The 23,883-nt window shown below is 50.3% G+C and overlaps 8 protein-coding genes across 8 annotated transcripts; 5 read left to right on the top strand and 3 right to left on the bottom strand.

Annotated features, from left to right (window-relative positions):
* The first annotated feature begins 859 nt into the window (after positions 1-859).
* Positions 860-4,860, top strand: K441DRAFT_299353 (DUF676-domain-containing protein). The gene is made up of 2 exons (XM_067641028.1): positions 860-1,134; positions 1,202-4,860. Exons 1-2 carry the CDS (start codon positions 953-955, stop codon positions 4,623-4,625), a joined length of 3,606 nt encoding a protein of 1,201 aa, XP_067498543.1. The 5' UTR covers positions 860-952; the 3' UTR covers positions 4,626-4,860.
* A 340-nt stretch (positions 4,861-5,200) lies between these two features.
* On the top strand, positions 5,201-6,265 carry K441DRAFT_681468 (uncharacterized protein; the record flags this gene model as incomplete). Its single annotated transcript, XM_067651477.1, has 1 exon — positions 5,201-6,265. One exon carries the CDS (start codon positions 5,201-5,203, stop codon positions 6,263-6,265), a length of 1,065 nt encoding a protein of 354 aa, XP_067498542.1.
* A 2,180-nt stretch (positions 6,266-8,445) lies between these two features.
* On the bottom strand, positions 8,446-13,183 carry nps13 (nonribosomal peptide synthetase; the record flags this gene model as incomplete). Its single annotated transcript, XM_067654323.1, has 1 exon — positions 8,446-13,183. The coding sequence occupies exon 1, from the start codon at positions 12,832-12,834 to the stop codon at positions 8,446-8,448; it is 4,389 nt and encodes a 1,462-aa protein (XP_067498544.1). The 5' UTR covers positions 12,835-13,183.
* Positions 13,184-13,193: 10 nt separating this feature from the next.
* On the top strand, positions 13,194-15,511 carry K441DRAFT_690298 (uncharacterized protein; the record flags this gene model as incomplete). The annotated part of the gene is made up of 4 exons (XM_067652372.1): positions 13,194-13,208; positions 13,871-14,788; positions 14,938-15,118; positions 15,459-15,511. 4 exons carry the CDS (start codon positions 13,194-13,196, stop codon positions 15,509-15,511), a joined length of 1,167 nt encoding a protein of 388 aa, XP_067498541.1.
* Positions 15,512-16,622: 1,111 nt separating this feature from the next.
* On the top strand, positions 16,623-17,912 carry K441DRAFT_585958 (cyclin-like protein; the record flags this gene model as incomplete). Its single annotated transcript, XM_067644605.1, has 2 exons — positions 16,623-16,946; positions 16,998-17,912. 2 exons carry the CDS (start codon positions 16,623-16,625, stop codon positions 17,910-17,912), a joined length of 1,239 nt encoding a protein of 412 aa, XP_067498540.1.
* A 1,164-nt stretch (positions 17,913-19,076) lies between these two features.
* On the bottom strand, positions 19,077-20,877 carry K441DRAFT_681465 (putative MFS toxin efflux pump; the record flags this gene model as incomplete). The annotated part of the gene is made up of 3 exons (XM_067651476.1): positions 19,077-19,703; positions 19,757-20,150; positions 20,201-20,877. The coding sequence occupies 3 exons, from the start codon at positions 20,875-20,877 to the stop codon at positions 19,077-19,079; spliced, it is 1,698 nt and encodes a 565-aa protein (XP_067498539.1).
* A 568-nt stretch (positions 20,878-21,445) lies between these two features.
* On the top strand, positions 21,446-22,539 carry K441DRAFT_737226 (uncharacterized protein; the record flags this gene model as incomplete). Its single annotated transcript, XM_067654322.1, has 1 exon — positions 21,446-22,539. A coding segment is annotated over one exon (636 nt), but the record flags the coding sequence as incomplete, so codon positions are not given.
* Positions 22,473-23,879, bottom strand: K441DRAFT_668310 (Clavaminate synthase-like protein). The gene is made up of 3 exons (XM_067649980.1): positions 23,692-23,879; positions 23,470-23,634; positions 22,473-23,409 (listed from the first exon to the last, which is right to left on the bottom strand). The coding sequence occupies exons 1-3, from the start codon at positions 23,851-23,853 to the stop codon at positions 22,744-22,746; spliced, it is 993 nt and encodes a 330-aa protein (XP_067498537.1). The 5' UTR covers positions 23,854-23,879; the 3' UTR covers positions 22,473-22,743.
* Between the last annotated feature and the right edge of the window lie 4 nt (positions 23,880-23,883).

Raw genomic sequence — 23,883 nt, 5'->3', positions numbered from 1 at the left:
AAGCTCTGCACGAAGCTCTGCACGAAGCTCTGCACGAAGCTCTGCACGAAGCTCTGCACGAAGCTCTGCACGAAGCTCTGCACGAAGCTCTGCACAAAGCTCTGCACGAAGCTCTGCACGAAGCTCTGCACAAAGCTCTGCACGAAGCTCTACACGAGGCTCTGCAGAAGCTCTGCACAAGGCTCTACCTAAAGCTTACCCCCTTCTACGAAGCAAATCTATACCTACTAGCAGTCCTTAATTATTATTTAAAGCTAGCTTATNAGTTTAGGTACTCTAGCTGCAGTAAGAAGAGGGCGGTGGGAGGGGTACGGCTGCTACGACTTAGGGTCGTCGGGCGCAATAACGAGACAACGAATTGGAATCGGGCAAATCGGGCAACGTAGTCTTCTTCGCCAGGTTTGATTTGGTAATTCTNGCCATNAGGAATAGCNTAGGGAGCTATAGAAGNTNAGANAATTTGGCTNAAAGTAGGTGTATATAGGCCTAAATACCCCGCGCGGGACTAACAAAAATCCGAACCGTGTACCAGACCTTCTAACGAAGGTCTTGCCAAAAGCGGCTAGCGTCTTGGCAAGGTAAGCCTTGGCAAGAAGGTCTGGGAACGAGACAATCATGCCTAGGCAGCCTTTTCCTTATATGATTTTGGGGAGCTCGCTGAGCACTGCGCTTCTGCCATGTGATCGTGCTTATGTCGCGTGAGGCGCGGGAAGGGAAAAGAAAGCCACGCGCAATGATGCTGCCAAGCTTTGGAGCTTTGTGGCATTGTGTTGGCAGTGCTCCTGGAAATTCATCCAACACCATGTATATACCTGCTAGGCTCCTACAACACCCATATAGGAAACCAGAGACTTCTCCACGCTAAAGTGGTTCTATTTCATCTTTCAGTGCCATGTGCAAAGACAGGTACCGAATCAACCGCCACCTGCCGATCTCCGCTAGCTCCGCATGAATGTTGCTCACTCCGCGATCATTTCAACTTGCCCAACTTCCCGACAAGGGCTGCAAGAATCCAACTCCATCCTACTTCTTGTCTACATCCTCTCGGCAAGAACAGATAGCTGCCGAAGAACAGGCCCGTAGAATGCTGCTTGTTCACCAGGTTGGTAACGTCAAGGTTGGGCAAGTTGTCCGGTAAGCGGTTATGCTATTATCGATGTCGTATGAAAGTTAGGAAAACTAATACGTCGGTTATTCGCAGCTACACTCTCACATATACGCCTTCGGCCGACCCCATTCTCCCTTCTCCTTCCCACCTCTATGTGAAAATAAAGAATACTTCTGCTATACCCCTCCGAGCAGCCTACCTCCACGGCCCATATAACATCCATGTCGCCGCATATCCCTCTACATTCAATCCGAATCGCAAAGTCGGGTCGCCGAAGAGAGAAGGCGTACCAGAATTCGAGCCTGACCTAAAAGCTGGGGGGTCTTGGAATGCGAGGCTGACTGTTCCGGAAGATATACGTCAGATAGGTGGAAAAGCAAACCTGAAGCGCACAGCAGATGGAGAGCTCAAAAGCACTGCTTGGATCATTGAGATCGCATCGCAAATTCTTTTCTCGCAGTCTGCATCTGTAAATTTTGAGCTTTTGGTAGCTCGAGATGAGAGGTCGCTGGACTTAGGCTTCGCGGCTATTACGGGGAACAACCAAGGCGCACCTGGCCAGGTACATGACCATCAGGAGGGCAGAGCTAGACACGAGGGGAACCGTCAGGCGCAACCAAAAGGTGTCTATTCCAAAGCGGTTAAGCTTGTGGTGGACGACACTGCAAGCTTATGGAATAAACCTGCTTTGCCGAAATGGGATCACGATGATGCACAAGGTCGAAAGTCAAGGGAGACATCCAATAAATGTCCAGGCGACCAAGAGGAACAGCCTAAAACCAGGAAGCAGAAGAACATTCACCTTGTCATGTTAACCCACGGTCTACATAGCAATCTAGGCGCAGATATGTTGTACCTAAAGGAAAGTATAGATGCAACTTCTAAACAAGCTAGTGAGGACAGAAGGAAAAGGAAAATGTCCGTTAAACATGACAAAACCTCAGGGTCCTGCCTGGATGAAGAAGATAACAGCAATCAGTCCACAAGCGAGGCTGAGGATGCGCGGGCGTCTACTGCTCCTTCATCAGGAGGGCAGGGGGATATAATGGAAGACCAAGAGGACAGTGATGATGAGGTTGTAGTCAGAGGATTTGGTGGTAATGTGGTGCGGACAGAGAGAGGTATTCAATATCTTGGAAAACGGCTTGCAAAACATATTTTGGAGATAACCTATCCCGACCAACCTTTCTTACCCGTCAAGAAGTCCGTTGGGCGGAAGATCTCGAACTCGTTTTCGCCAACGAAAGATCGTCCTGACGACGGCATTCCCGCTCATGCTGGCAGCAGCATCCACCACCAAGACAGCACTAGCGAAAAACGAGCTTACAAATTCACTAGTATCAGTTTCGTTGGACATTCCCTGGGTGGTCTTGTACAGACATACGCGATCGCGTACATCTTTAAGCATTCGCCACATTTCTTCGAGAGCATCAAGCCTATTAATTTCATCACCATGGCCTCTCCATTCCTTGGGTTGAGCAATGAAAACCCAATGTATGTCAAGTTTGCTCTGGATTTTGGTTTAGTTGGCAGAACTGGACAAGATCTTGGACTGACATGGCGAGCTCCTACCCTTGCACGAAGTGGTTGGACTGCGATGGTTGGTGGATTGGGCAATGCCGGGCAGAAAGAGCACAAGCAAGAAGATCCAGGCTCCAAGCCGCTTCTGCGAATCCTTCCAACCGGACCGGCTCACCGCGTTTTGAGGATTTTCAGGAATAGGACTGTTTATTCAAATGTTGTCAACGATGGGATTGTACCACTGCGCACCAGTTGTCTGCTTTTCTTGGACTGGAGGGGTCTTGGAAGAGTGGAGAAAGCCAGGAGAGAGAACGGATTGATAGGAACTGTGGCAGGCTGGGGGTGGGACCAACTTACTGGGCAAAATACTTCCCCGAACCCTTCCCGGCTCGCTTTTTCGGAAGATAGAAATGACGGAGTTGAAACGCCGCCTTACAACGGTGATTATACAGCAGTACCTCAGCCTGAAGAGGATGTGACCAACGAAGACGATGAGGCGCAAGCTGCAGTCGATCCACAAACTCATCGCTTTACAGATGGTCAGAACAAACTTCCGGGCGGATATCCAGTAGTTCGCAAAACGAGTCAATCGAATACGCAAAATGCAAGCACTATCTCTAGTTTCTTCAATTTCCTCCGACCAGGAAGCCACACTAGCAAAGATAGAAGGATGTTCAAACGGAGCCAGACAGTTCAAGTTGAGCGGGCAGAATCCAGCAGTACCCAAACATCGGAGACAACATCTATATCGAACAACGAACAACCACAAAAAAGGCCGGTAGCAACTAGAGGCGATTCGCTGTTGGAAGATCCCTCGAACGATCTTGCTCCTCCGAAAACGACAATCTTTGAGTCGGCAGGTGACCTGCTCAGCCCGCCGGTTCCTCCCACCTCATGGATTATTGATCCATCAACTCGTTCCAGAACAATATTCCACGATCGAATCTACCATCCAGAAGACATTCCACCACCACCCGCTAAACGCCCTGGCCGGTTTGGACGTTCATTCTCAAGCGAAGGAGGTAGCGTAAGCTCTCATGGTAGTGAGCATAGTGGAGACGACTCTGGGGGCATGAGAGTGGAGGAGAAAATCGCACGGGCTTACCACCAAGATCTCTCTTGGCGTAAAGTTCTCGTCCGCCTTGAGCCTGATGCGCACAACAATATTGTAGTGCGGCGCATGTTCGCTAATGCGTACGGCTGGCCAGTAGTCAAGCATTTATGTGACACTCATTTTGGAGACACTTATACGGCAGTCACCCGCGATGAAAACGAGCCTGCAATTGATCGAGCTAAACGAGTGGACAAGCCAGTCAAGGGAGATAGCGAGGAGGTCAAGGGCCAAAGAAACCGGGATCCACCTCTCGAACGAACAACCAGCGAAATGCGGGAGGTTGCGGATGAGTTGTCACCATTAAAAAACCAGGCCAGTGGGCATATGCATACCAGTTCTACCACGAGCCAGAAGAGCAGAGATTCTACTCCCTGGGATGATTCTTATTTTGACGACACATCCGACGATGCTGATGACGATGATGCTGATGATCGCAACCCTATCCAAAGATTACTTCAAATACAACCCCCACAGAATAACAGGAGGAGAGCTTCTGGCCAACACTTATACAGAACCAATCAAGAGGATAACGGCGTTTCTGGAGCAAGTCAGGCAGAGATTGCAGACTTCCTGTCCACATCACCTGCTCCAATTGAGGGCCATCGAGGCCTTGGACCTTTGTCTTTTAAAGTCCCCCCGCCGTCTTTTCCGCGAGATGCTGACTCCCTTGAATCCCTACATGGCAAAAGTAATCTTTCAAGTGCTCCAGAAAACCCTCATACCTTGGGAAGTACATTCGAGTTAGGTCTACGGCGGTCCCTAGAGCTTAACTCACCAACATCAGCACAACACGGCCGGCCCACGAGCGCAAGTGGAGGTGTTACGGAGCAGGTCGCGCGTTTGAGTGTCACAAAAGATCATAAAGACGAGGAACATCCATAGGTGTTTGACATTCTTGGGGTACTTTCATATTCGTTGGTACATTTCCCCAAGAAAGTCTTTATCATGATTTATGACTTTTAATTTAAGATTTTAGTCTATGGGAGGAGCTTATTCAATGACGCATTGCGATGGAGTCTCGGGTTAGAAGAGAAACCAATGCTGTCGCTGAATACCCTCAGGTTCTTGCAGTTTTTCCTTATATCACTTTTATCGCAATCAGTCCGTTGTACTCATTCAACGTGCAGGGGTAGCCAATAAAGAGCTTTGGAAGAATGTTTCCTGGTTCAGCGGCATAGCGCACGAAGTTGACCTATGACAATTCCTATATTAAACAGTGCAATGAGATCTCGCATACCTTTACTGGGTCCTTGTTCTTCCACGTCATCCTTCTCCCATTCATTTACGCCTTCACAACCTCTCACTCACTGACTCACTTCACATCTTTCCCCCAACTCCACATTCTTTTTAAAATGTATTTGCGCACACATCTCGTACAGACGCATCTCACAGTTCAAGGATCCTTCCACCAACTCGCTCCTGCTTCTGCCAATCGTACCACCGCATCCATACCTACCATGCCTACCACCATATCTATCTCCTCCATGCTGACCATGCGGCCCATACAGCTCTGGTTCTGCTACCAGACCGCCGACCCCTTCACGCCCGAGCCGCGGCCCTGGCCTACGTCTCATCCTCCCGTATTGTCCGGAAGCTGTGCTATAACCAATGCGCAGGCTCCTAGTTTACCTACAATTCACGAGAGTGGGGTAGGGAATTGGAAGGTGCAGATCGCGCTTTCGCAGCTCGAATCTAAGCTCGTACAAGCCGGAAAGATAAAGGCGCATGGTTACATGAAGTTGGAGGGGCTGAATAGGAATATGAACATGCGGTTCGGAGGACAGTTGAGAGACTTTGGGAATAAAGCGCTGGTTCGGAATACAGCGATGAGATCTATGGATGGTGCGTGGGAAGGCGAGGAGGCTTTGCTGGAGCACAATGGCGTGGGGCCGTTAGCCAAGAGAGGAGCAGGGCAAGGAGGACAGTGTGCGGCGAAGACAGCGCGCAGGGAGGCTAGGACGTCTTACACGAGGGTGGACGATCGAGATGAAAACAGCGGAAGTCCTGGCAAGCACGAGAATGCAGGCAATGGCGGTGACAGCAGAGCACGGAGTCCGCTATCCTCCCTCGAAAACCAATTCCTGGACTTGACAGAGACAAGGGCAAGGGCAGAGGTGCGCAAAGCATACGCAAAGGCGCTATTGGAAAGGGAGGCGCTGTTGGAAAGGGAGAGGAACCTCACACGGGATCAATCCGACCATTCCGAGCCGTCGGCGAATCAAAATGGCAGGCCGAATCGTAAACACCACTGCATCACCTCCGGCCATATTTTCCGCTCACTAAATCTTTCGTCCTTGCCTAGAGGTGCAGTTGTAAATGGTGTACCAGCTTGGCGGATTAATGCAAGGGGGTATGAAGAGGTCGTGCCTGTGCGGATTAAGTGTGACGCTTGTAGGCTCAATATTGAGGGTACAATTTGGCAATGCGATATTCCAGTGTGTGGACAGGAGGTCTGTAAGGCGTGTGCGCAGAGGTTGGAGAAAGAGTGGATGAATAGGGCAGTGGGGAGTTGGGGAGGTTAAAGTGTTCACTTCCAATTTTGCACAAGGTTGATGTACAAGAAATGCTGGCTCTGAACTTCGAAGTATACTAAGCTAGGACTAGCATTTTTATATATCCAGTATGGTATAAGGGTCCGGCTATTCCTAGGCATAGTGGTTTGAAGTCCCTTTGTTAATCTTCTCTTCGGTCATCCTTATTGACCAGTGAGCTACATGGATCCGAAATGAGCCGCTGACCAGGCAATATCCTACTCAATCTACACCGGACCATAAGACTCTGCAGAGCCGCTAGTCTCAGTATTGATAAAGTGGCAATGAGGTAACAGTTTCAAATTGACGTCGGTGTCGACGTCAGTCCTTGCCATCTACTTAGTGTATATAATGAGGCTCTAGAGCCACTTGCAATGAGACAGAGTCATCATTCTTTTTATCTTTTGGTCTTCCGATCGACACGTATTACTAGATTTATTGAGTATCATCTGGGCTTGCGTGATCCTCTCCCATTCTCATTCAAAGAGTACCCCTCTCTCCCGGTATTTTGTGAAGCTGTACTCCGAAAATTCCCTAGAACGGGCCTGCTCTTGAGCCGTGATGGACGATTAGGATCAATGGCCGCGATAAAAGGGCACGACGCAGTCATAAAGTCGTTCCTCGCGAAAGACGGAGTTCAGCACATTTATGGCAATCGATGTCCCCAATTTCCATACAAGAAAGGATACGTATTTTCGGAGAGAGCCTGGCGGAGAACAATTGATCTACTATACTTTACGTAGCTATAACGTGCCTCCCCCCAAGCGAGACAATTTTTAACACGTTTTCTCAATTTTAGTAGCAATAAAATGGCTTTTTTTAAAATTTAAAACTTTAATATAAAGCAAGTATACTCTTAAAAGGCCTACAAAAAATAAAAATTAATTTTTTTAAAGAGATAAAATTTTACTAATAATTTTTAGTTTCTTTAATTTAGCGTAAAAATCGTAGCACGCTAGATATATTTTTAGGGCAGTGGTAAAGGGACACCCCCTAATCGATACACGGACACCCCCCAATTGATACGCGGACACCCCCCACTGATTAAGTTTAGTTCTTTCCTAAATAAGCTAGAATATCACGTGAATTTAAGTTGTTTGCTTCTGAACGCGACCTCGACCGCGCCTTCGCCCACGCGTTATTCTGTTTAAATGCTAATGGCTCGCGACGAGTCGATGTATCAACACGAATAGAGCCAGCTAGGCGGCCGGTGGCGCTCAACAGTTAGAGGCTGGGGTGGGGATAGGTAAGGCAAATTGCGAGGTAATGTTTTGGGTATAGGCGCGCGACGGGCGCGCGACGGGCGCGGGCGCGGGCGCAGGCGCAGGCGCGATCACTGGCATGCTCGCAGAGGCAGTTCGTAGACATTAAGCAGAGGTCGCAGCATCCAAATACGTTCACGCGGCGCCTCATAGGGTACTGCGCAATCAAGGTATTACAATTATATTTTAACAATTTGATTTTCGCGATGCAGATGCAAACAACTTAAATTCACGTGATATTCTAGCTTAATCAGGAAAGAACTAAACTTAATTAGTGGGGGGTGTCCGCGTATCAATTGGGGGATGTCCGTGTATCAATTAGGGGGTGTCCCTTTACCACTGCCCTATTTTTATTATTAATAAACCGGGTTTTTCTAACCATTTTTTTATTTATGGTATATTTTTGTCTTCCTTCCTACTTAATAAAGTAAATTTCTAAATATATAGTTCGTTTTTAAGATATACTCTATTTTAGAAATAGATTTAATAAAATATTGTTTTAATAAGCGTGGCTTAAAATTAGGTAATTGAGGTAGCTCGTTTGGGGGGGAGGGGGTTAATACTGTATGTGGAGCCATCGTACGATCGTACGCAGAACCGTACGCAGAGGTGATCTGTCTGTGGCGGCGCGATAGCGTTGTACGGTTGATATCAAATTCCTTTGTAGTCCTAGTGTAATTAGGAGATTTCTGTAACTTTAACGCTTCAAGAGCGGCCTCAATTGAGTTCATGGTTGTTGAATAATTGATTTTTGAAATTTTCAGAGTGTGCACGGTGCAGGGCCGTGCACGATCTGGGCGGTCACTCTATCTTAGAAAAAATTTCAAAATGTCATCAAATTCTCAAAAATCCTTAGAGATGCTTGCATAGATATAACTTTCTTTTTAACAAACAAAAAGATACCACATCCTACAATGATCGTGTAGATATGCCTGTACGCTTAAAAACAGGTATACCCTCCTCCCCCATCGCCCCCTCTTCAGCCGCCAAGTATTCAATACTAGCCAAATACTCAACACTCTTTTTAATCGCAGATACAATCTCCTCCTTCCGTAAGCGCGGCTCAAAAGCCATCGGCTCATCATCTCCCAAATTCCCATCGAGCGCCTCAAGCCAGTGCATGACAGGGAACATCGGATGATTCTGGCCTGTCTCCTCGACGCCCTTTCGCAGCGCATCGATCCACTTCAGCAGGCGCATCGGGCGTAGACTCATACCTAGACTTTCCAGCACTATCTTCCAGAACTCGCCGACCGTCAGGCCATCTAGTAACCGCGTCATGGGCGCGTCCTGGGGCCGAATGAGCAGGCACTTATCAGCAACGATAGCAGCGACTTGGTCTACGCCGGCGATGTTCATCCACATGGAGCGCCCATTGGAATTGTAACCGCCGCAGCGGACGGTGCCGGCGACGACACGCCAAAGGAAGTCGTCGGTATTAGAGACGCCCTCGGCGGCGGTGCCAACGATCCAGCCGGGTTTGACGATGGAGACAGCGCGGTTAGTAAACGGTTGGCGCTGTGCAAAGCTCTTGACTAACAGCTCCGAGACGAACTTAGTCTGGCTGTATCCGCTGGCCGTGCTGAGTTCCTCGGCATTCTCCTTGTCGTCTTGATCATCCGAAAGCATGTCACCACCAGAAACGAATGTGAATGCCAGGATGGACGGTGTCTGTGCTGTCAGAAATAGCAGCTGCGTGGTGCTAAGCACATTTGCCGCTCTTAGACTCTCATAGCTGCTGTCCCAGTGGACGACTGCGCCGTTATGGATGATGGCATCAACCCTTTGCTCGCGGTCACTAGCTGAGCCTTCCAAGCGCGCCCACTGATCTTGATTTAGGCCGAGCTTCGTCTTCGACAGGTCGCCCACCCACACCTCTAAGCATGACGCAAGCTTCGGAGACCACCACCGCGCAACCCTGGCTGAGCTAAGCATACGCTTTCTAGCATGTCTTTCGTCCTGAGCCCGCACCAGCGCGATGACTTTTTGAATGTGTGAGCGAGTTAGAAGATCCCTGACGATCTGAATGCCCAAGAATCCTGTGGCCCCGGTAACCAGCACGGTTCTGATATCATTTTCCGTTCGATCATGACCTTTTGAGATTGGCTGCTTGCGCAATTGGACATTGAGAGCAGTGTAATCAGACCAAAGATCCCGGTGCTCTTCTTCTAGGCCCTCATCCCCTTGCGCCTGCATGTCTTTAACAGCCCGCGCAATATCTCGAACCGTCACATTGTTGGCTGTATATCTCCCCACAAATATCTTTACACCGAACGTCTTCGTTACGAATGAAGCTAGTGAAATCGTTCGGATTGAATCTAGGCCCGTATGTGCCAGCACAACGTCTCTCCCTCGCAATTTTTCGGCGAATTGTGTATCACTCCCTGCAACTATCTCCACAAGTTTCTCATTAATTTGGCGAGCGATTTCCTCGCCCAGCTCAAGGGGGGACCAAAGCTGGTCCGGAGAGACACCATTGTTGAAGTCCATCAGCTCCTGCAACGTGAGGCTGGTACCATAGTGGCGCAGCTCCAGTCGATCCAACTTGCCGTTCACATTGATTGGGAACGGATTGAATGGGATGAAGGTTTTCGGAACCATGAAATAAGGCAGTGAGTTCAGCAACTGACTTTGTAGTTGTCTAAGCAGGACTTTCGAAGGACTGCTGTCATCATTTCTTATCCCATTGGCACGTTCGTCGTATCCCGGCGGCAGACTGATGAAAGCGACTAACATGGGAGTAGCCCCTTCACCAGCAGGTGTAAGTACTTCGGCTGCAGCATCGGATAAGGCAGGCAGGTGGCGCTTGATGTGATATTCCACTTCGCTAAGCTCCATTCTCTGACCGTGTATCTTGACCTGCAAATCGATCCTACCGAGCACTTGAATTGTCCCGTCGGAATTGAACCGGCCCAGGTCGCCCGTCCTGTAGAGCTTATCGCCCTTGTTTGCCCCGGAGAGCCAGACTGGCGCGTCTATGAAAGCTTGGTTCGTCTTCGCGGGATCATCCAGGTATCCCACTGCCAGCGTCAGGCTCTGGAATACGATCTCTCCAGTCGCGCCGATAGGCACCGGCCGACGGTCTGTATCAAGAATCCAGACTTTCGTCCCGACACCGAATCCAGTGGCGCTCTTGCTCTGGCTACCATTACTGTAATTGCCAACAACCCAGCCTTGGACCTCGGTGACACCGTAACAGTTCAGCAACACCAGTCTCTTGCTCCACTCCTCGATGTCATGGGCGCTTAGCGGCTCGCCTCCAAGCATAAGCGTCTTGAGAGTAGTAATTTCCTGCCCTTTTCCTTTGAGTAATCGTGCAAATGATGGCGTGAGCCATGCCCAATTGACGCCATGACGGTGAAGGCACTCAGCAACGCCGCCGCCAAGGCGCTCTTCATCTGACGGCACGCATACTACGCCGCCGTGCATCAGCGTGGCGAGGATTTCTGTGATGATTACATCGAACGTGTAAGCTGAGAATTGAATAACCCGAGAATCGCGGTTGATTCCTAGCACCGGAGCGTGCGCTATAATACTTGAGGATACCGACGTATGAGTATGTATAATACCCTTAGGCGTTCCTGTGCTGCCGGAAGTGAACACAATGTACGCCATGCTGCCTGGCTGTGTCCCCGTGCTTGGAAACGAGTCAGCGTCTCCGACAGTAGAAAACAGCTCTGAGTCTACCACAAGAAGCTGATATCGGGTGTTATCAAACAGATGGTGGTACTTCTTCGTCGTAAGTATTATGCTTGCATGGACTTTTCCTAAAACAACTTTCTGCCGTGCGGGCGGGTGTTTGGGATCCAAGAAGGCAAATGCACCTCCGGATTTGAGAACCCCAAGTAAGGCGACAACAGCCCACACTGACTTCTCGAAGCAAAGCGGGACAACAGTTTCTGGCTTGACTCCTCTCTCGATGAGGCAGCTTGCTAGACGAGATGATAGCTCATCCAATTTTGAGTAAGAGAGGCAACCATCCCACGACTCAACTGCGGGAGAATGCGGGTATTTTGCCATGCTAGGCTTGATGAGGTCGTGCAAACAGATCCGCTCAGCAGGAGGAACGTCCTTATTCCAATGCTCCAGTTCCTTCATGTCGGACTGGTTGATATGCCTCAACGACTCCACAGGTCTCTCCAGGCTGCTGGAACAAATCTCGTTGAGCAAATGCTCGAAATGCCTCGCTAGCCTTTTGATCTGCTTTTCATCCAAGACAACATCATCGTAGCTTGCCACGACCTCTGCACCTGTTGAGTTGAGCGTGATCGAGACCATCAACGCGTAGTCGTTGAAGTAAGCGACGTCGCCCATATTTTCTTCGAGCTGAATGATCCCGTCTTCATCTGAATATATCTCGGGCGCTGACTGTATCACGATCAGATTCTGGAACTCGCAGGCATTTTGGCAAGCCTTTCCGTAGCTTTTAATCTTGCTCAGGCCTGTCTGCTCATACGGGATCATATCTGTTGCCTGTCTCTGAATAGCTGCAAGCCAGTCCTGTAAGCTTTGGCCCCGCGGTAGCTGAATTCTCGTAGGAATGGTTGTAAGCGTTGGTCCGACAATCTTCTCGATGGACTGGACGGGGGCATTGCGACCAGAGAGAGTAACGCCGAAGACAACATCATCATCGTTGGAATAGTGACCGACGAGCAGTCCCCAGGCCGCCCGAAGTACATTCGGCAAAGTAGTGTTTAGCGCAGGACTAGGCGAGAACGTGATCTTCGTCTGCAATGTCGATTTGGCTAATGGCTTATACGTTGACGAAGGCAATGCAGGGAATGTGGCTGGCGGCCGGTCAGAGAACTGGGTCTGCCAATACGTCTTCGTAGCAACCTCATCGACCGTCTGTAAGTGCTTGATGAAGCGATCAAACGGTGTGGTTATAGGGGAAGCCGCATCACTATGAAAAGCATTTATAGCGGCAAATATCATACGCAGTGTGTAACCGTCATACAGGGCATGTCCTATGGTCCACACCATCTTTTGCGGTTCGTTTCTAGAGCCCTGTTTAGCCATCGCATACCGGCAGAGTGGCTCCCCGTATCCCATGGGTTGTTCTCGATCGTGGTTCAAGTACTCTTCAAGATTGATAATGTTCTGCCAGGAAACCTCCTGATCAAGGATCACTTGAAATGATCCAGTGGTCTCAATCCTCATGATGCGCGTGCGTAGGATATCGTAAGATTGTGACACTTTCTCCCACAGGGCGCGGAATGCCTCCTTACCAACTTTAGGCGGAACTGTAAACACCCACTGTGCCGCATAGGCACCAAGCTTTTTCTGCGAAGATGCCATGAGACCCTCTTGTAAAGACGTGCAGGGATAAATATTCCGTATTCTACTATCATCCACTGCGCATTGGGCAGCAGCTTCTTTACGAAGTTGGGTTTCGAGCTCTAAGCTTTGAATTAGAGAAAATGGGCCAAGTTTCTCTTCCGCTTGAACGGTAGCATTGGCAACTGAAGCCAGTTCCCGCAACTTATGGTCAGAAAGGAGAAAGCACACCGTATCTTTACATCTCGTTGTAAGTGCAAATTAATCGCGCTGATCAAACGATGTAGATTCATACCCTTTCTATGTGTGCTGCGCTTGTTACTCGAAAAGGTATGATTCACGCTGTTTGATCAACAAGATTAACAGGCACTTACAACAAGATGCAAAGAGACGGTGTATGTAGTCAAGATCTATACAAGCCAACGTCATAGAAGTCATGACAGGCCCAAAGATTTATGATCCGTTTGTCCAGTCAATTGTGTCCAGTCGACGTCACAGTAAGGAAGAGGGCGTCTTGGTTCTGCAGGCGCAATCCCTGCATCTTACGCACAGCCACCATCCTGCACTAGCTTCAGCTCGACAATCCCGAACACAATAATGACCATAATTTATATAGTACACCTGACACTGCCAGTCTGCCTTGCTCAATCACATCTTCTATATCTATGGATGATACTAAGTTGAGAGCATTGGAGCGTCAGTACAAACTCAGGGTGAAAACTGGATGCGGTACCTGCAGGTAGTTGCACCCCTTTTCCTTCTCCTAGAATCCTTCCTGCTCTAACTCCAACATAGAATCCGCCGGGTCAAATGTGACGAAGCAAAGCCTGAGTGCCAACGATGTACCAAGACCGGTCGTAAATGTGATGGCTATGCGCCTCTCGCTCAAAAATCGCCCTCGTCCGTTGCGGCATCTTACAGAAACTCGTCATTTTTATCTATCCCGCCAGCTGCGAGGAGCATCTCCAGAAGCCCTTCAGCAGAGCTCTCTGATGATGCCAATGAAAACCGCTCCTTTTTTTACTTTCGGACACGCACCCTACCCCAATGGACTGAGTTCTTCGATTCTGAGCTCTGGAGTGAGCAGATTCTACAACTGAGCCATCATGAGCCCGCCATTAAGCATGGATTGCTGGCCCTCAGCACGTTACATGAACGCTTTGAGAGAACCTCGCAGGGAACCTCTGCCCAACAAAGCGATTATGCCTTAGTTCAATATATGCAAGCAGTGAGGCACTCCAACAAGCTCCTCACAGATCACAAGCATGGTAAAGTACCTGTAGAAAAAGTGCTCCTCGCTTGCATTATTTTCGTTTGCTACGAAAATCTCGCCGGCAACTACGCGTCTGCTGCTATGCATCTCCAAAATGGGTTGCGTATCCTTGCTCAACACCAAAGCGAGCTCTCCAAGAATGCTGCAATTAGTACCCAGCAGGATTCCATTGCTAATGTCCTGTTCCGTTTTGATTTCCAAGCAATGACCTTCTCCGATATGTCTTCTCCTTACAAGTACGATAAATCCTATCGGCCAGCCTGCCCGAACATCCCAGCCATCTACACCAGCACCGCAAGCGCTCGCAACGACCTCGTCGAACTTTTACGCTTCGTGATGTGGATCTACGGCATCTTCGACCCCGACATCGAGTCGGATCCATATTCTAACCCCGTGTTCATCGCCGCATCCGCGCGGCTCCTCACATGTTTCCAGGCCTGGGTCATAGCATTCGAGGCATACGCGGCCTCGCTCCCCTCCAGCGCGCTCCAAAAACCCAAAACCTATGCCGGCATCACGCTGCTCAGGATCTACGGTGCGATGTACCAAGTCATGGCGCAGGACGCGGCAGGGAGCGAGATGCGTTGGGACGCGCACCTCTCCTCCTTCCGCACCATCGTCGAGCTCTCCGAATCTCTGTCCTCCCTCTCCCCCGCTACCGCCAGAAGACGCACCTCCGCGCCCGCCCCAACCACCACCACCGTCACCCGGGCCCTCTCGCCCCCACCCCGCCGCCTCTAGACCCGGCGCCGCAGCCCCTCCCCCTCCGCCCCTCCCCCTCACGCACCCACGCACCCCTCGCGCCACGCCCGCCCTCCCCGCCCCAACCCTCCTTCATCCCCTCCTTCGAGCTCTCCCCCATCGTCCCGCTCTTCATGGTCGCGACCACCTGCCGCGACCCGCTCGTGCGCCGCCGCGCCATCACCCTACTACGGACCTCGCGGCGGCGCGAGGGCATGTGGGACTCCGACGGCGCGGCGGCGGTGGCGGCGGAATACGTGCGGATCGAGGAAGGGCTGGACGGCTATGGCGGTCCTCTCCCTCGCCCGTTGCGCGGCCGACCGTCGTCTGGTGCGAGCATGGGCTCTCCGGTAGGAGGTGCGGGAGATGGCGGCGCGGCGGACGTGCGATGCGGAGTGGAACTGCCGATTGGGAGGGTTGGGCGGATGGAGGATGTTCCGGAGGAGATGCGCGTGGTGCGGTTGAATATCCGGGCGTCGGTGGAGCAGCGGCTGGTTAGGGTGGGGTATGTGACGGGTTTGGGCACGATTAATAAGGTGGTGTGGTTTTAGGGTTTTGGAAGGGGGGGTTGAATGTAGACGGATATTTGGACGGAGTGCTCTTCTCTAGAGCTGCGATGACTCGTCCACAGATTGGTCGAAGGGAAACAGTGTTAATATAGACAACTCAAATAACGAACAGTAAGGCCTCAATGCCAAGATAGATTCCTAGCAAGATGGCGGATTGGCGTGGCTTAGCTACAGGTATAAGCACCTCCTCAGGATTTACGCAAGAAGCGAGATACCGATGCGCCCGTATAGCCACCCAGCAGAACTTATCTGAAGATAGAGAAAATGACATCAGATCCCAAGCCAAAGAAAGCTTATCCATCCTTAAATATATTCTTCCTACGACTAAAAATGCAATAGAAAGGCGTGCTACAATGCGAATTGGAAACAGCTCTCCTATTGGACGAGAACAGCGTATGTCGATCATCATGTCCGAAATATTCATAAAGGAATGACGGCGATTGCAGTATCAAGCTTCCTGCCGTATCTGCCGAACAGCTTCCAAAGAGGTCTAGATGCAAGACGCTGCCTTGAAGGCTGGTTCTCTATCTGGGAGTTAGCTTAGAATAGTCGTAAGGCTAGCACAATGAATGGGCTGAGAAGAACAAAGCTGAAGCGTCGGACGTTGCACAGCCGAGACCGCATTATTATCGCCACTTAACGGAATAGGAAAAAAGCCGAACAAGATGTGTAATAGGCGACGCAGGATTAACCTTCAAGCTTCTGGGAAGCTGGTTGCGGAAGAATGCTGGCAAAAGGGGTAGGGTGGAGAAGCTCTGGATGGCTGATAGGCGAGCCGACCAACTATAACGTAGAAGAATAGGCGTTAATTATTCATCGTGATTGAGGCTAAGAAGGCCAAGAAGGATTCTTGCCCTCGACGGGCTTCTCTGCACATCGGTGAAGATATGATGTCAAGATGAATCGGGCGAAGCGGTGAAAGAAGGGTCTGTGCGGGCTAGTGGTTGCGGGATGCACGTGATAATTAACTTACTGCTGCTCCTTATTAAGGAATTGAGTTAATGCGGAGTGAGTTGAGGCTCAAATACCTTATTCTGCTGTGGAGATCGTGAACTTATTGTCCAGCCAGCGTCAATACCAAATGCCGTCATTTTGCCATTTTGATCCGTGGACCTAATATCTTACCTCTAGCAACCCTTCTCGTTCCATATCCATGTCCAGACACCGTCGAAGACCTTCCTATCGACAGCTGTCGCAATCAGCCTAACCCCGTTATACTCCGAGTAATGCCTTCATCCGCAACAAACTCCTCCAGCTACCAGCCTGCGATACGGCAACGGCCGCGACCACCGAATCCGGTTGTTGCGGAAGCGGAGCAACAGTGGATATTCTCCGAGGATGAACTACTGCAGACACCTTCCATTGTGGATGGAATGCCCGCCGAGGAGGAGAGGACATTGCGAAGAAAAGGCGTCAACTTCATTCTGCAGGTTGGAATGATGCTAAAGTTACCACAAATGACACTTTCGACTGCAGCTGTATTTTTCCACAGGTTCTTGATGCGCCGCTCCCTTGTGGCTAAGGACGGGTACAGGCCGCTGCACCACTATGTGAGTGATGGCAGTTCCTTACAATCGAATATATGAGCTGACGCTATCTAGCAAATTGCTGCAACATCCCTATTTCTAGCGACCAAGGTCGAAGAAAACTGCCGGAAGATGAAGGAGCTAGTCGTTGCGTGCGTTCGTGTCGCATTAAAAGATCCAAACAAGCTCGTTGACGAGCAAACTAAGGACTTCTGGCGGTGGCGCGACACCATACTTTACAACGAAGACGTCCTCCTCGAGACAATCTGCTTCGATCTAACAGTTGAACCTCCTTACAAGACCATGTACGCAATGCTCCAATACCTGGGAGTGGAACACAACAAAAAGCTGCGCGACGCTGCATGGTCCTTCCTCAATGATACTGCCATCACACAGCTCTGCCTTCTCTTCACATCGCGCACAATAGCAGCAGCGTCACTCTACTGTGCAGCAAAGCTGTGCGAAATGGCCTTCCCCGACGAAGACGGCAAACCTTGGTGGGAAGTTCAGCATATACCGCTGAAGGACATTAGGAAGGCGTGCAATCATATGGCTGCCGTCTACGAGAATGTGCCTAATAAGGATGGGAGTGAAAGCATCTACGTAGGTCTTCGGACACCAGAGGACGAAGATCCTCAAGACGCGAAGACGAGACTAAGGACATCACAGACCCCATTGAGTCCTACTACTAGCTCTGTGGGGATGGAGAGAAGTATTAGCGACCAGAGCCTCAAGAGACGGAGAGACGACGGCGCCGATAGGAATGCTACGAATGGATCCTCAGGGCACCCAAAGGTCAAAGATGAGAAATTTCAGAATGGCGAGGTATCCAGGGCCGCAAAAGTCGAAGATGATGATAGGGAGGCAAAACGGATTAAAATCGAACAGAATAGTGCTGCTGATCGAGACTCTAAAATGCTATCGCCTCCGGTCAACGGAACCACGCAGCAAGAAGATGACGTCAGTGAGGAAGGCGAAGTCGAAGAGTAGCATATCTTGGCATCTTATTATTGCATTTACATGGATTTCTGGCGTTTTACATGAATCTCTATCGGCGTTTCGCTGTTCTTGTTGGGTTTCGGGCAACAAAGATACCAATGAGCGGGCCAGGATTGCATTGGTAGGTGCAAACTGTTTCGTGTCTTCAGAATACCTTAGTACAATCGCAGTTTAAGCAGATGCATTCTGCACCATATAAACTAGAGCGAGTTAATCTAAGTAAGCTTTTAGGACATTTGAGGTGCGCGGAAGATAGCTCCGCTCTACTAAGTCTCTAGCGTTGTAGGCCTTTATGCGGAGCAAGGTTAGGCCCTGAGTAAATATCTCACCCCAGTATCTCGGCCGGTGGAACGTCTGTCAGGGTATCTATTCAATTGGGCATGCGGTAACTAATACTATGGGACTTCCTAAAGCAGCGCTATAAAAACGAGGGAACATCAAGCATGAAACTATAAGAAGTTCTCTGTAGTATTAGGACGGGCTAGAGACCATAAAAGCCTCAGGAATAAAAGCAAAAATGAGGCCGTGGCCTCCCAGCCAGCAATGCCCTTGACATTGATCCCGGTGGGACTTGGACTGTGCCAAACACTGGTCAATATATGTAAGCCCATGGCACCGGCATCATTCACATAGGAGACATCTATTACGCCGTTGGAGAGAATAAAACAGTTGTGAATGGGAATCTGACTATAGGCGGACTATTTCAATTCGTGGAATGCTACAAACCCCGAGACTTCGTGAATTGGGAGTTTGTTAACAACCTTTTCACCGACACAAACGGGGATGCGGATATCTCTCCAGAAAGTGTAATCGAAAGGCCAAAGACTACTATGCAAAAACCAAGAAGTGGATCATGTCGATGCATGTCGATAAGCCAGCCACCCATTCAACCCCTTTGAAAAGTCGTAGCTTGATCATTCGCAGGTGAAATGAACACGCAACGAGCCCATGATAATCCCCGGACCTATCCCCCGTTATGCTTTATTGGGGCCCTGTCGCTGCTAGTTGTATTCCGTAGGACATGCTGAACAAGCTGCTGCTATGGAGCTCTGTCTTACTTGAAGCCGTCTAGATTGCCGATTCACCATCAAGTTGGCCTGCGCGGTAAAGTAGCGTTGTAGAAGGCATGGCATATTTAGGGCCTAGACTACTCGTCTAAGTCTTCCGCAACCCTTTCCACTCCATCCCACACGCGCCGATACCTGACAGCGCAGCCACAGCGACAGCCACGTACCACGTCTGCGTCAGCGCATTATTGATATCGACAAGAACAAGTGGTAGCTCAGCCGGCTTTACCACCCTTGTAACATTCGTAGCCCCCGAGACAAGAATAGAGCTGGTACTGACACCCGGCGCGTTGGCTCCCAGCCCCGCCGTCAGCCTCTGGTCGAACACGTTCTGCGCGACCGAAACCATAATGGCGGGGCCGAGCGTCTGGAAGAAGGCAATAACGGCGGTTCCGATTGGCATGTCCTCTGGGCTCAGCACGTTTTGCACGGCTATGACAGCCTGCTGCATGCCGAGGCCGACTCCGATGCCAGCAAGGGCCTGATAGCCGATCCACTTTGCGGGCCCGGCATGGACGTCGAGGGTCGTAAGCAGGCCGCAGCCGATGGTTGTGAGGATAGTTGCGGCGACGATGAAAGGGATGTGGAAGCCATATGTTGAAACGATGACGCCAGCTAGGATTGTTGTTATGAAAGCACCGAGGATGAGCGGGAGCAGGTGAATTCCGGATGAGGCGGCGGTGGTGCCTTGGATGGCTTGGAACCAGATGGGGAACTAACACTGGACGTGAGGCTGTGGGCAGGAAAGTGAAGCCTGGCTGCACGTACATAGTAGGTTAAAGTGTAGTAGGCACCGTCCAGGCACATGGCGTAGAACGCAGCAAATGCAACAGTCCGCTTCTTAGCAATGCGTGGCGGCAAAGTAGCGCCTTCCTGTAGCCAGATCTGGACGGCTATGAAAGAGATGATAAAGACACCAAATAATGTAAGCAATGCTATCACTTGCGGACTACTCCAGGAGTTGTTCCCCCCGCTCAGCTGCAAGGCAAGTATGAGGCAGACCATTGCCGGAACAAACAAGAATAACCCAATCGGGTCTAGCATTTTAAGTTTCTGGGTAATCGTGATGTCCTGTTGGGAGCTTTTAGTTTTGGGAGGTCTGTACAGTAGCCCAATGACAACCACAACAAATCCTCCAATGGGTAGATTTATATAGAAGCACCTGGGTTTTCTGTTAGTGGATAGCCGTGTTCCTAAGAGCCTGACACGTACCATCTCCACGTCAACCGGCTGTCCGTGATAACTCCGCCAAGGAGCGGCCCAATAATCGATGCGATGCCATATACTGATCCAACAGCAGCGGTATACATTGACCTTTCCCGCAATGGCACTGCCTTCGCGATTATTATTAGAACCCCGCTCACCACGCCTGACGCTCCACTTCCCGCAACCGCGCGACCAATTATCAGAGCAGGGGAGTTGGGACTGACGGCGCAAATAAGCGATCCTAGCTCAAAAAGCGCGATTGAAGTGATAAAGATGATCCTTGTGGGGAAATGCTGATACAGCTTCCCGTAATGGAGCTGGAAACAGCACATCGTGAGCATATAAGCTGAACCGTACCAGCCAACATCGTTGAGAGAGTGGAATTGATCAGTTATACGGGGGATGGCAGTTGAGATGATGGTTTCGTCTAGTGCGATGAGGAAGATAGCAAAAGCCATAGCGATAGTCATAATGGCCAATTGCTTTCGGTTGAGCTTGACGACTGCTTCTTCCTCCTCCTCCCCATCTGATGGAGTTGCCTCAGAAGGCTTTTCCTCAGAAAGCTGAGTATCTGCGGAAGACGACTTCGGATCTTCCCGTGGATGTGGCGTTGCCTCCCCGGCTCCAAGTTTGGAGTCTGCAAGGACCTCTGCGATTGGGCTCCCCGGCTTGCTGGTTGCCATGACGTTGAAGCAAGGGATTTTCAAATGAAGCGAATGAAATATCCCTAATACTCTTCATCAGCACCAGATACGTGTATAGTAAGGGCGCTTTAGGATCTGTTAGCCGGAACTATAGGTAATCCGTTGCTGTACACTCCTCTCAAGGCTTAAGCTTCTAGGCTTCAAACCTTAGGATTTCAACCGCCAAGGCTTCTCCAAACCACCTAGCATTAGTAAGGGTGGAAGGTAAGGAACACAGATGGAAAGGGCAGTAAAAAGGACGGGAGGTGGAGGGAATGAGAGCAGAAATGAGGGTAAGAAAATGAAAAGTTGGTTCTACGCTGACCAGCTTTCTGGCTCCGCACCCTGCATCCCGCGCTTTGTCCGCCCCCATCCATCTGCACGGGTATTTAATTGAGGGCAAAGCCCCTCCGCACGCCGTAATCACGTCTCCACAAACTCGACTCCTCGTCGTTCCTACTTAGAACCTTGTAGTTGCTAACCCAATGAAAAGAAAGGATCTGGTGCTTACGTTTCTAGGTTGCGGTACTACCCTCTCCCTATAAATCTTATTGTTAACTAATGACACATACTAATCCTCTATGTAGGTAAGCTGGGTACCGCAATTCTACACGGTATCCTGTCGTCACAGGCCAGCCCCGCACCATATGGACACCCATCACAGAATATCGACGCTCTCAGCGAGAGTGATAATCAAACCCGCTATTCCTTCGCGCGATTTGTCGCCTGCGTTCAGCACCACCACAGCGCGGAGAGGATCCGGTCGAGCCTCTCGAATTGGCCGGACGCGCCTGTCTCTATCCTGGTCGGTCAGAATCTGAGGGGCATTAACGATGCTGATGTTGTCATTCTTGGAACTGAGCCGTCCGCCTTTTTAGACGTTCTAGACTCGGACGATGTACGACGCGGGCTGCAGGGAAAGATTTTGATCAGCATCCTAGGCGGTATTCGCACCGCTGATCTACAGAAGGTTCTCCTAGATCCTTCGCATAGGCTAGCCCGAATGTGGCAAGCGTGCAACGCCAGTCCATCACCATCCTTGAGGACACTGGGACTCCTCTACCACCCCCTGTCACGGAGCTCGCCCCCTTTATTTTTTCCTGTGTCGGTCAGGTCAAGTGGGTGCCTACTGCTCTCATGGAAGCTTGCACTGCCTTGGCCGCTTCGACTCCAGCGCTCTTTGCAGTTGCCGTTGATTCGCTAGCCCAGGCAGCCGTTCAGGAAGGCGTCTCTCGCTCAAATGCTGTCGAGATAACAGCCTATGCGATGATGGGCGCGGCTGCGCTGCTGCTGCAGGGTGAGGAGCCCGCCAGCATATGCCGAAAGGTGGCTACGCCCGGAGGTGCAACTATGGCTGGCTTACAAGTCCTGGAGGACAAAGGGTTGAGATCTACCCTTTCAGACGCACTGAAGACTATCGTTGGGAAAATAAAGACGTTGAAAGCGTCAGCAGCGTAGCTATAATAATCTTAAAAATAATTCTTATCGCTGACAGCTACCTGCAAATCTTCGCATGCGCTATATTAGCTAAACTTCTAGAACCACATAGCTTGTCACACAATGATGATGGCTGAGGGCTTTGAGCAAGACGAGGGCCATACAACTACGGAGTTAAGTTTCCAAGTATGAGACATTCATTGTTCATGCTCCTAAGAAAATTCCTACAAGTGCGACAACATCCTGGAGACGGTTCTATTATACTCTCCAAGACAATTGATTGATCTCCTTATGACTAGGCTGACCATGTCTTTCATTGCCCTAATACTCATATTACTCATTTTCAGCCCCCACGTTACATAGAACTATTCTTTTTTAATTCTATCTAAGCATTCGCAACTTGCATATCGGCTCCATTTAGCCCGCTAACTAATAGGCTGCCAGCAGACGGCGCTGTTGATATTCCAGCGCTGTCACATTATCATATGCCGGTGTGCGCTCCTTCGACACGAACTGCGGCAGAGGGGCTAGGGACACATTGCGGTCAGCCTTGCAAAAATAGGTGATAGAGTAACGCTCTGGAATCGTGGCTGCCTCAACTTCCTTTAGTTGAGGAGGCAGCGTGACACGGTGCATGCCCGCACGGATGACATCGTTTGTCCAACGCTGGAGCGTCTCGCTGATATTAACGACCATGTCGGCGGGGGCGCTGGGCGAGACGGGCACGAACTCGCCTGGTCGCGCGCGGTCCTCCATCTCAAGGCCGCCAACGTTGTCCTGGAAAAGCAGCGTGATGACGCCGAGGTCGAAGTGCGGCGAGATGCGGTTTTGGCCCTTCCGCATCTCGGCCAGGTCGATGGGCGGGTAGTGCATGAGGCGGAACTCGCTCGCATTGGCCTCATGCGTGCACATGTTGGTGAACGCGCCCGCTGGCAGCCCTAGCCCGAGCTCCATCGCGCTCAGGATCTGCCCGGAAATCGCTTCGCATGTTAGGTAGCAGTTCTCCATATACGGCTGGAAGCCGGGGAGGGTGGACTCGGCTGGCCAGCGATTGGGGAACTGAACATCGCCTGGCGGGCCTTGGTCGAAATGTTCCTGTCATCGAGAGTGAGCTCTGAGCTAGGTGCGTATGCTTAAAGAGAAAGGATATTTTACTTTGGCATCACTCTTACTGACTATCTTATCTGGAGCAAACTGCCTTGAGTAGATGGTGGCAGTGTTCTCCGCACCAATACGGCTCCATCCACGCTGTGGATCTGGACTTGGTTTGTGAGCAATCCTCTCCTTCTCATAATCTGGAATCCGGAAGAATCTTCGGTTCTGGATTATTGATGATATTTAGTATTAAAGAGACTAGCAAACAGAAGAGTTCCATACCCATTCAAAGAGGTCTTCCACCATTTCTTCGCTCATGCCATGATTGCACAACTTCACAAACCCATGATCCGAAAGCGATTTCAGGAGCTGTGCCGCGAATGTGGCGCGATCCTCTGCAGAACCGTTGGTGAAGAGAGAGAGGTTGAGAACGGGTAGAGACATAATGATTCCTGGGGATACTGTATTGATGTG

Source organism: Cenococcum geophilum, assembly GCF_001692895.1.
Source record: "Cenococcum geophilum 1.58 unplaced genomic scaffold K441scaffold_61, whole genome shotgun sequence".
Taxonomy (NCBI): Eukaryota; Fungi; Ascomycota; class Dothideomycetes; order Gloniales; family Gloniaceae; genus Cenococcum; species Cenococcum geophilum.
Note: the sequence above shows the minus strand (reverse complement) of the source record. Positions and strands in the feature narration are given on the sequence as shown.

Excerpts from the sequence above, each read along its gene's own strand:
- K441DRAFT_299353 (XM_067641028.1), top strand. The coding sequence starts at position 953 with ATGTTGCTCACTCCGCGATCATTTCAACTTGCCCAACTTCCCGACAAG. Across the intron at positions 1,135-1,201 it reads AAGGTTGGGCAAGTTGTCCG|CTACACTCTCACATATACGC; the intron begins GTAAGCGGTTAT and ends GGTTATTCGCAG.
- K441DRAFT_668310 (XM_067649980.1), bottom strand. The coding sequence starts at position 23,853 with ATGTCTCTACCCGTTCTCAACCTCTCTCTCTTCACCAACGGTTCTGCA. Across the intron at positions 23,635-23,691 it reads TGGAAGACCTCTTTGAATGG|AACCGAAGATTCTTCCGGAT; the intron begins GTATGGAACTCT and ends TCAATAATCCAG. Across the intron at positions 23,410-23,469 it reads TCAGTAAGAGTGATGCCAAA|GAACATTTCGACCAAGGCCC; the intron begins GTAAAATATCCT and ends TCTCGATGACAG.